The 9,773-nt window shown below is 33.5% G+C and overlaps 2 protein-coding genes across 2 annotated transcripts; both read left to right on the forward strand.

Moving 5' to 3' along the window:
* The first annotated feature begins 3,020 nt into the window (after positions 1-3,020).
* On the forward strand, positions 3,021-4,694 carry LOC114392326. The gene is made up of 3 exons (XM_028353406.1): positions 3,021-3,490; positions 4,011-4,096; positions 4,196-4,694. Exons 1-3 carry the CDS (start codon positions 3,178-3,180, stop codon positions 4,481-4,483), a joined length of 687 nt encoding a protein of 228 aa, XP_028209207.1. The 5' UTR covers positions 3,021-3,177; the 3' UTR covers positions 4,484-4,694.
* A 1,213-nt stretch (positions 4,695-5,907) lies between these two features.
* On the forward strand, positions 5,908-9,512 carry LOC114392324 (probable galacturonosyltransferase 11). The gene is made up of 2 exons (XM_028353403.1): positions 5,908-6,315; positions 7,681-9,512. Exons 1-2 carry the CDS (start codon positions 6,160-6,162, stop codon positions 9,133-9,135), a joined length of 1,611 nt encoding a protein of 536 aa, XP_028209204.1. The 5' UTR covers positions 5,908-6,159; the 3' UTR covers positions 9,136-9,512.
* The last annotated feature ends 261 nt before the right edge of the window (positions 9,513-9,773 follow it).

Below are 9,773 nucleotides of genomic sequence, written 5' to 3' on the forward strand. Positions count from 1 at the left end.
TTCCAGTCGCATAGCCTCATAATAATTCTGTAAAGCTTCCGCATAATTTCCTTCAGATTGAGCTGACATCCGTTACGGTCGTCATTCGGTTCAAAGAATCTCCGCTCCAGAACCGTACGTGAGATTTTCATCTCATACGGCTCCTCCCTTATGTGTGTAATGATAAAAATACATAGAATCAAAAAAGATTGCAGTATTCTCATTATTAACTGAACAGGGCTAGTGTTTTTACAAAAAAATATCTAGCCAATCTCTCAATAAAGATTTCTACTTTGATTTATCATATTATAGAAAATTAATCTTTCTGCTAAACCTAACTCTTATCAGTAATAACTTACTAACATTTTTCCTAAAGTAATTATCATTTTAATTTGTTTTAAAATTACTTACTATTTAAGAACACGAAGAAAACATTATTTTTTAAAAATTTATTTCTTATCTATCGGTAAAAAGATAATATAGGGAGGTAAGTTCATTTTTTTTTAAAACTTTACAATGGCGATAATAAAATTTTAACTCAAGACTTACATAAACTCCTATCATTAATTTGTACCCCAAAAAACTCATATCATTAATTTAATCCTAACAAATTTATATTCTTTTAATATTAGTAGATGATTAAAATTCTGTTTTACCGACATGGTATCTCTTCAGCACATAATCAAGGATTTTATCATAAATTTGTGTATATAAAAAATACTCTATTAAAATAGTTCAAATTCTTAAATAAAGGGAGTTGCTTGGGTACAGCAAAAATGCTCTATTAAAATCAATGTTTTTTTTTTCTACTATCCGTATTGGGCCGACAATTTGTATGGATCCGTAGGTGCCCATATGATTTTTTTTTCAAAAACATAATTTAATTTAAAATTAATAAGAAGAATCAAACTTGTGTCTCTCAATATATTAATAAAACATTCAAACCAAGCTAATAGACACATTATGATATTAATAAATAGTATCGCTATATATAATACTAAAATTTCTAATTTATATTTAATACATAATAAATTTTGTGATGATTATTTTTTATCTAATAATTAATTTGTTTATATATATAAATTATAAATAAAAATAATAGGTTTAATAAGTATTTACATATGTAAAAAAATATCAAATTTATTTAATTATTAATTGCTATAAAAAATATCTAAATACATCATTCAATTAAATATTATATTTATTTAATTTTTAATCATTATAATAAACATCTAAATACATCATTCAATTAAATATCCATTTTTTTTTATTTTTCAAAATTTGTAAATAAATTAAATAAATAAATAATTTGTAAAAAAATATTTTTTAAAAAAATTAAAAGATACGGATTGATAATTTTTAAATAATTTTCAATCTGTATGTTCTCATACTAATCATCCATCTATGTATTCTCATGTTTTCACTGTGTTGTTAGATGTCCCAACCAACAAAAATGCTAGATATCTCAACCAACTCCCTTAAATAAATTTCGTACAATATCTCAAAGACATTGCATTTTAACTCTTTTTTGAGCCCACAAAATCCATAGTCCATACTCCATACCCATTGAGTCAAGCGGCCACGGGTTGGAAAAGATTCACATAAGGTTAAGGCTAGTTTAAGGGTAAAATAATTAAAATTTAAGCCTTAGACTCACCAACAAAAAAAAAGTTATTATTATATTTTATAAAACAAAAAAGTTACATATATTAACATAAATGTCACACTTTTTACTCAAAATATTTACCATATAATTCTCTCATTTAAAAAATTCTCTTAAAATATATTTATGTCTCAATCATGGTGCATAAAGTTGGTTTGCAGGCAAGCCTAGTAAAAGAGGACCGTGGTGTAGGCCAACGTCTCTGCCGCCGCCACAACAATATTAGACGAAAAGAAGTTCACACAATGATGTGGTGGCAACTGTCAACTACATTTGGAATCTCCCCATACAAAACAAGTAGAACTGTAAGCTCTGGTCAGTGTTGATGACAAGTTCAATTCGATGAAATGAAATTAAAATAATATACAAATTAAATAAAATTATTTAAATATTTTATCATTCAATTTATACTAACAATAAAAAAATATTTTTATTTGGTGTCCACATTTCATTAAACAATTTTATCCTTAAATCACTTCTTATTTTTAAATTTTTCTTTTAACTATATTAACTTTTCACTATTCTTATATTGTTAGCTTTTTTAATTATGCCATTTTTTTATTAACTGTTATTTTGTTTTATTGTATTTTATTATTTTTCATCAATTTAAATATAAATTAAGAGTAACGTCACGTTTTCTTTTAAAATAAATTTTACAGAATGCGGCTCGATATAATTGTTAAAATTAAACTAGAAAGAAAGTAATTTGTTAATTAATTAAAGAACAAAACAGACTCAAACTAATTCTATCTAAAATTTATGTTCACAAAATTAATGAGGATTAGATTTAACACAATCATTTTGTTCTTCACATAATTATTGCAAGGAAAACTGGGTTTAGTGTTTAATCATGTCTTAAGTATAATTATCTTGTATGAAAGATATTCACGGAAATAATAATGAAAAAAAATCCTGTCTACCAATTTTTGGGAGCATAATTATCACTTACTACCACAGTCAACTAAGTTTAACAACTTCCTCATCATTTCCTTACATAGTACTATATCTTCACATCCAATAATGTAGAAGGATATTTAATGTTTTGTGACTTTTGGGACAAAGGAATCACTGGACTCTTGAGATTACGTGGTTCCATGTTTCAATCTTCCTCTAAAATTCTAAATGAACGTGATCTCCATTACTCCTCAAATTCAAACATCATTTACTTTAATTTAATGATTAGTGCGTCCAAGTCTAGTTTATTTAATTTTTCTTTTAGTGGCTAATGACTAGAGAATTATTCTTCCACGCGTGTGGAAACCATTAAAGAAATTGTTGTCAACATTGTCAACTCCCGTCCATCATCCAAACTCTTGATGCATGGCTGGCACGTTCCAGAATTTGCCCCACCGAAGACATCACACAGAAAAAGCCAAAGAAACCATTAATTTTCATTTGAAAGAGAAGAATCACAAGTTCAAAGTCAAGGGTGTATGAGTGTGAGACAAAGAAACTGGCCTTCATTGAAGTTTTTGTTCCTCAATAATGCGTGTATATAAGGACACAGTTTAAGTCCTTTGGAACTAACACAAAACATGGGAAGGCCACGCATTCGGTTGTGTTTTGGTCGCGCCACGCCTCGTGTTCGAGCCTTTTCTGCATCTTCTTTTCGATCCAAGTCCCCTTCCTCCTCCTCTGCCTCAATCAAATGTGAAAACAGGACTGAGTTTTCAAGCAACGGAGGCCACGAAGCTGGCAGAGACAACAGGGGTGAAACGGGAAATAAGATACTGGTGGTTGTTGATTCTAGCTTTGAAGCTAAAGGGGCTCTTGAATGGGCACTCTCTCACACTGTTCAGACCCAGGACACTGTTGTTCTTGTTCATGTAGCCAGACCCACAAGGGAAGGTGAGAACTAATAGTACTATTCTTTTCTGTTTGCACCTTATTCTAAATTAGGATGCACTTGGACAGAAAATTTAATCATGGATAAAATACTTTTTGGTTTCAGTTTAGTCTTCTAAGTTAACTTTTTTTTTTTACTTTGATCACTTGAAGTCTTTATTGGATCAAATTGATTCTTTCATCAGTTTATTAAACTAATTTGATAGTATGTAACTTACCACGAAAGATGTCACATCAGTGATCCTTTATTATGTCAAGTTTAAAATTAACACTATAAGTACCAAATCTAGCGAAAGCATCAGACTAGTCTAAAAAAATACAAAGATAAAAGTAGAACTTTTTAAACTTAGAAACCAAATTAATTACAAATAAAAGTGTATTTTAGTCTTTAATTAAATACGTATGAGACTTTTATGACATGAGAGCTTATTAGTTTGATTATAAGCTAACAAGAGAGTGTACACCCAAAATAATTATGTACAAGGGAAAAAAGCTAAATTGTGTTTTTGATTGCTATTCCCAGGAACTGAATCTGGTTCGAAGTTTAATGTGAAGACTTATCAACTTCTCCTTGACATGAAAAGCATGTGCGAGATGAAGAAACCCGGGGTAAGTTTGGAGGAATGTTATTGTTTTTATGGTGAATTGGACATATATGCATCTATGCAGGGCACGAAGTAACACTTGGTGAGTTGATGGGTTTTTCAGGTGGTAGTGAATGTGGTGATGCTTGAAGGAGAGGAAAAGGGTGTTGCAATAGTGCAAGAGGCAAAGAAACAGAGGGTGTCATTATTGGTAGTGGGACAAAGAAAACAATCCATCTTGGGGTGCATCATGCGGAGGTGGGTACGAAGAAGGGGAACAAGACCTGGGATTGTTGAGTATTGTATACAGAACTCCCCTTGCATGACCATTGCGGTGAGGAGGAAGAATAAGAAACATGGAGGCTACTTGATTACCACCAAACGCCATAAAAACTTTTGGCTTTTGGCTTAATATGAAATGAAATGGGATAAGGACCATAAAGTATTAAGGTTGTTGAAATTGGTTACTAAAAATTCAATGTACTTGTGCATTTTGGAAATGGTCATTTTTAAGTTGCAAGTCATTGTGCAGCTACAACACTGTACTATGGGAAGTGACTAAGACATTGTACAATGGGAAAATGCAGTTTAATTACAATTTACAAGGTACTGCTAGTGTCGTATTTTTGGTTCGTGAACAGATTAAAAGGTTTAGGTTACTATTTCGACGGTGTCAGATACAGGGCATTGTCACAAAGTAACATGCAACATTATGTGCAGTAGTACGATGGAAAATAAGCTACTCTCATTTGTCCAGAGATTAGTCTTTGAGAACAAATGGAGTATTTGTGTTAAGAAGGTTTCGGTTTGAATTGGACTCTTAACATAATCATAGCTATAAAAGAGTGGATTCCATCCCACCTAAAAGATATAATTGAATATTTGGATTAAAATTTTATGATCGAAGGAAGTTAAAATCAAGAAATGGTGGGTTATTGGAAACTTGAGAATATAAAGTTAGAAACTCAGATGCAAAAAAAAAAAAAAAGAAGCAATCAAACATTATTTGGTTGTTGAGCAATGGCAATGAAGATAGTGCCGAATGAAATTAATAAAATGGAGACAAATTAATTTGTTATAGGCTGGGTGCCCAGGGTAAAAGGGGCCTAACCCAACAGAGCAGGGTTATGACTTAACTTTTTCAGTTGAGTGAGGTCCTATGCCAACAAATTGGACCAACATTAGGGCAAGGATGGACTTAAGATTTTGGACAAGACAACTCAACTCCCTTTAAATTGTTGGGAGGCTTCGCTGAATGGCTAAGCTTAGGGTTTTTTTTCTCCACTTTTACATATATTCATGTTTTCCCAATCCATAGTTAAGATTAAAAATGAACAACTACTGAGCTTCTGTTAAGATGCCATGCCATCTCAAAAGACAGCACATTCGATCATGTGAGGGCATGCCTTCCTGGTGGCTCATAAAGGTTCATGAACTAACATTTTAATAATGCCAATTAAATCTTTTCCATATCACAATTAAGCAATTTTAGATTCTTGTAAATATTTTTTTATGTGACATTGACTAATATTTTAGACTCTTTACATGAACTCTTCAAAAAGAAAAGACTCTTTACATAAAAATGTTTGTATGTGAAATTAACATGGTGACTAATTTGACATACTTACATAATCTCTTATTTGTTATTTTAATTCATAATTTTATAATTATTATGTGTAGTTTTAAAATATACTTATATATTAAATATATAAAATAATTATAATAAATAGTTATTTGATGTTTATATTAAATATAAGTTTATAATTATTATGTGTAGTTTTAGAATGATTTATTTTTATTGTAAGAAATAACAGTGTAGAGTAGAGCGATGCTAATAATGTTTGGTATGTATGTATGTATGAGGCTGGCTAACAGGTGAGAGTCAGACACGCACACGCGTAGGTTTAATTTCATCTCTCAAAGAAATGAATCCATTGAATATTTGTATCCTTGCTTCGCTTTGCTTGCATGCTTCCTTCCCCATTCAAATCTCTCTCAGTTGTTTGTTATTTAATTGAATTTAATTTTGTGATCGGAATCGGAATCGGAATCTGAGTGGATGTGGATTGGGTGGTGAACCGGTGAAAGATGCGACGACGGGCTGCCGAGTATCGGCGCCCGGCACGACGGAGGTTTTCATATTGGATCTGGCTTCTCCTTGCTTTCTCCTCCATCCTCGGATTGCTCCTCTTCCTTCTGCAGCACAATCACCACCACCAAGATCCGCTTCATCATCCTTTGCCCGTGAGTTTCAACTTTTCTCTTTTCTTTATTTCCATTCCCAATCACTCCTTTACTCTGCCAATAAGCACACACAACCCCACCAGTTACTCATTAGATCCTAATTTTATTCTTATTCACTACCTTCGCTTCAATCCTTATCATTTTTCAAAGCGAGTTTATAAGAGTGTATTCGTTCTTCAATTTTAGTAGGATAAGTTTCACAATGCACATCAAATCAAACCAAAGGTGGATTCGTATTTGTTGCTCATTTTAGAGGACCTGTATCGACAAGTAGCAGTAGGAACGTAATATCTATGGCTGGATGAATTTTTTGGGGGGAACCTCTTGGACTCTGGCTTTTATTTAGCATGTTTAAACAATTTTTCATTTGTATTTTTGGGTTTGGGTATACTGGAATTTGTGTTCAATCCTATTGGAAATGGGAGGTAAAGATAAATGGTTGTGGTTAAATCAGCCAAGAAACCGATATTCAAGGGACAAGGGTAAAAAGAGCGTTTTTTTTTTTTAAAAAAAATTTTGATAGGGAAGAGACTGAAGAACTGCTACTCTAGGTAGAAATTGTTTAGTTAAACAGGCACTAATTACTAGGTTTGTAAACTGTTCAGTATTTACTTGCACATCATTCCCCTTGCAACTGTTCACTCACATGCATGTCACCCAATCTTCAGAAATTGCTATATTATGGAGTCAATTTCACATGCAGCCATAGTTTCTCATTTCACCGAAACCTGTGACTTGTTTCTATCATTCTACTTTGCAACATCAACCTATTTCCCATTTTACTGCCTTTTGTATGACGTTTATTATTATGTATCTCCTGTTCAATTGACCTGTTTCCAGATATCTAGTTATACCATCTGATCATCGTTTCATCACCTCTAGCTATTTTAGAGTTATTATGTTTGGTTTTATATCATCATCCATTATTATGCTAGTTATCTCTAGGTCTTTCAAGCCATCCAGCAATCAGGAAAATGTCTAAAACCAGGACATGCTATTCAGGGAATTTCTTATTGAATATGTGTTAAGTCTGGATAAACTTATCAATAAGCACTTATAGGAGAAGGAAATGCAAAGGCAAAATAAATCAAACTTCTCTCATAAGTAATAAATTGAAATCAACTTATGTACCTCACTTTTTTTATAGTTGAGGTGCATAACTTGCTTTTAACTTATGAGAGATGTTTGATTCATTTTACCTTCATTTTTCTTCTATAATTCTTCACACTACTGTGACAGCTATTTTAAGGTTCATATTCTCAGTTACTGTTGCTACTCTTTAGTTATTATCACTTTCTGTTGTTACAAGTATTCTCTTATCTCCCCCTTTTGGATACTGATGGAGCATGTGACTTCCCATTGCAGGAGAGAAATGCAAGAGTTGAACATTTTGCTAAGGAGGGCTTGAATTTTACTGAAGAGATTTTAAGTGTAGCATCATTTTCGCGGCAGTTAGCGGAACAAATGATCCTGGCCAAGGCTTATGTGGTTATTGCCAAAGAACACAACAATCTTCACCTTGCCTGGCAGCTTAGCTCAAAGATCAGAAGTTGCCAGCGTTTGCTTTCGAAAGCTGCCATGACTGGTGAGCCCATCACACTGGAGGAAGCAGAGCCAATTATTAAAAGCCTTTCTTTTCTAATGTTTAAGGCACAAGATATCCATTATGACATTGCAACCACAATAGTGACTATGAAATCACATATTCAAGCTCTCGAAGAGCGGGCCAATGCAGCAATAGTTCAAAGCACTGTGTTTGGTCAAATAGCAGCCGAAGCAGTACCTAAGAGTCTTCATTGTCTAAATGTGAAACTCATGTCTGATTGGCTAAAGATGCCATCCCTGCAAGAATTCTCAGACGAGAGGAAAAACTCCCCACGGCTTGTGGACAACAATCTATATCATTTCTGCATATTTTCAGATAATATACTGGCAACATCTGTAGTTGTAAACTCAACTGTCTCTAATGCAGATCATCCAAAGCAATTAGTCTTTCACATTGTCACTAATGGAGTCAATTATGGGGCAATGCAAGCATGGTTCCTAAATAATGACTTTAAAGGAGCCACCATAGAGGTACAAAACATTGAGGAGTTTCATTGGTTGAATGCATCTTATTCTCCTCTTGTCAAGCAGCTCCTCAATCCTGATTCACAAACCATCTATTTTGGAGCATATCAAGATTTAAATGTTGAACCCAAAATGCGTAATCCCAAGTATTTGTCTTTACTGAATCATCTCCGGTTTTACATCCCTGAGATTTATCCGCAACTTGAGAAGGTTGTCTTCCTGGATGATGACCTTGTTGTCCAGAAGGATCTTACCTCTCTTTTCTCTCTGGATTTGCATGGGAATGTGAATGGTGCAGTTGAAACTTGTCTTGAAGCATTTCATCGTTACTACAAGTATCTCAACTTCTCAAACTCAATTATTAGCTCGAGGTTTGATCCACAGGCATGTGCATGGGCATTTGGTATGAACATTTTTGACTTGGTTGCATGGCGGAAGGCAAACGTGACCGCAAGATATCACTATTGGCAAGAGCAGAATGCTGATGGGACTCTTTGGAAGCTGGGGACACTTCCTCCTGCTCTTCTTTGTTTTTATGGTTTGACAGAGCCACTTGACAGAAGATGGCATGTTTTAGGATTGGGTTATGACCTAAATATTGACAACCGCCTCATTGAAAGTGCAGCAGTTATTCACTTCAATGGGAACATGAAGCCATGGTTGAAGTTAGCTATAGGCAGGTATAAGCCACTATGGGACAAGTACATAAATCAAAGTCACCCTCATCTACAAGATTGTGCCACAAGTTGAAATGCACTACTTCTCAATATCTGATGGATTATGCAATCTCAGATTATTTTATACTCTTGATCTGTGGTTGCCTTAATGTAGAGTCAGAAGTAGAAAATTTTGACTTCGCTAGGAATATTTTTTCGCCCCTTCTCTTTTTCTTTTCCCCAATTTTTCTTTTGAATTAGTCTTGAAAGAGAACAGAATGATTTCTTATACACTACAAAGTTGATATGCGTTAGGTGAAGAGATGTGGGAGAATCCATTTTTGGCCGGTGCGGCTATCTTTTCCCCTTCTGCAAGTGGTAGAATGATTGTTCTTTAGTAATTCTTGTAATAATTTATCAGCTCTTTCAAATAGCAATGTAATCGAATGAAAAACATTTCTTTCCCCGTCTCCCTCGTGTTATTTGTTAGAGAAATCTTACAGTAGTAACTCCCTGTTGCCAGGTGACCAGATCTTTATTTGCTAAACCAACTATAATTGGTTGGTTGGGTGTTGTAGTCCTTTAAGAACTAAGTATCATTGTCAAGGAAAAGACAAACCAATTCAAAACTGAATCTAATATCACTGTTGATTTTAGGCAACTGCTGGAACAAGACAAGGATTGAGGAACAAACCTGGAAGAAAATTTTAATTAACACAATAGTAGGACGAT

The sequence above is a fragment of the Glycine soja genome, chromosome 17 (genome assembly GCF_004193775.1).
Source record: "Glycine soja cultivar W05 chromosome 17, ASM419377v2, whole genome shotgun sequence".
Classification (NCBI taxonomy): Eukaryota; Viridiplantae; Streptophyta; class Magnoliopsida; order Fabales; family Fabaceae; genus Glycine; species Glycine soja.

What these genes read in the sequence shown, in the direction of transcription:
- LOC114392326 (XM_028353406.1), top strand. Translation starts at nt 3,178, where the DNA reads ATGGGAAGGCCACGCATTCGGTTGTGTTTTGGTCGCGCCACGCCTCGT. An exon ending in AGCCAGACCCACAAGGGAAG is followed by an intron (nt 3,491 to 4,010) that starts GTGAGAACTAAT and finishes TGCTATTCCCAG; the next exon opens with GAACTGAATCTGGTTCGAAG. An exon ending in GCGAGATGAAGAAACCCGGG is followed by an intron (nt 4,097 to 4,195) that starts GTAAGTTTGGAG and finishes TGGGTTTTTCAG; the next exon opens with GTGGTAGTGAATGTGGTGAT.
- LOC114392324 (XM_028353403.1), top strand. Translation starts at nt 6,160, where the DNA reads ATGCGACGACGGGCTGCCGAGTATCGGCGCCCGGCACGACGGAGGTTT. An exon ending in CGCTTCATCATCCTTTGCCC is followed by an intron (nt 6,316 to 7,680) that starts GTGAGTTTCAAC and finishes TTCCCATTGCAG; the next exon opens with GAGAGAAATGCAAGAGTTGA.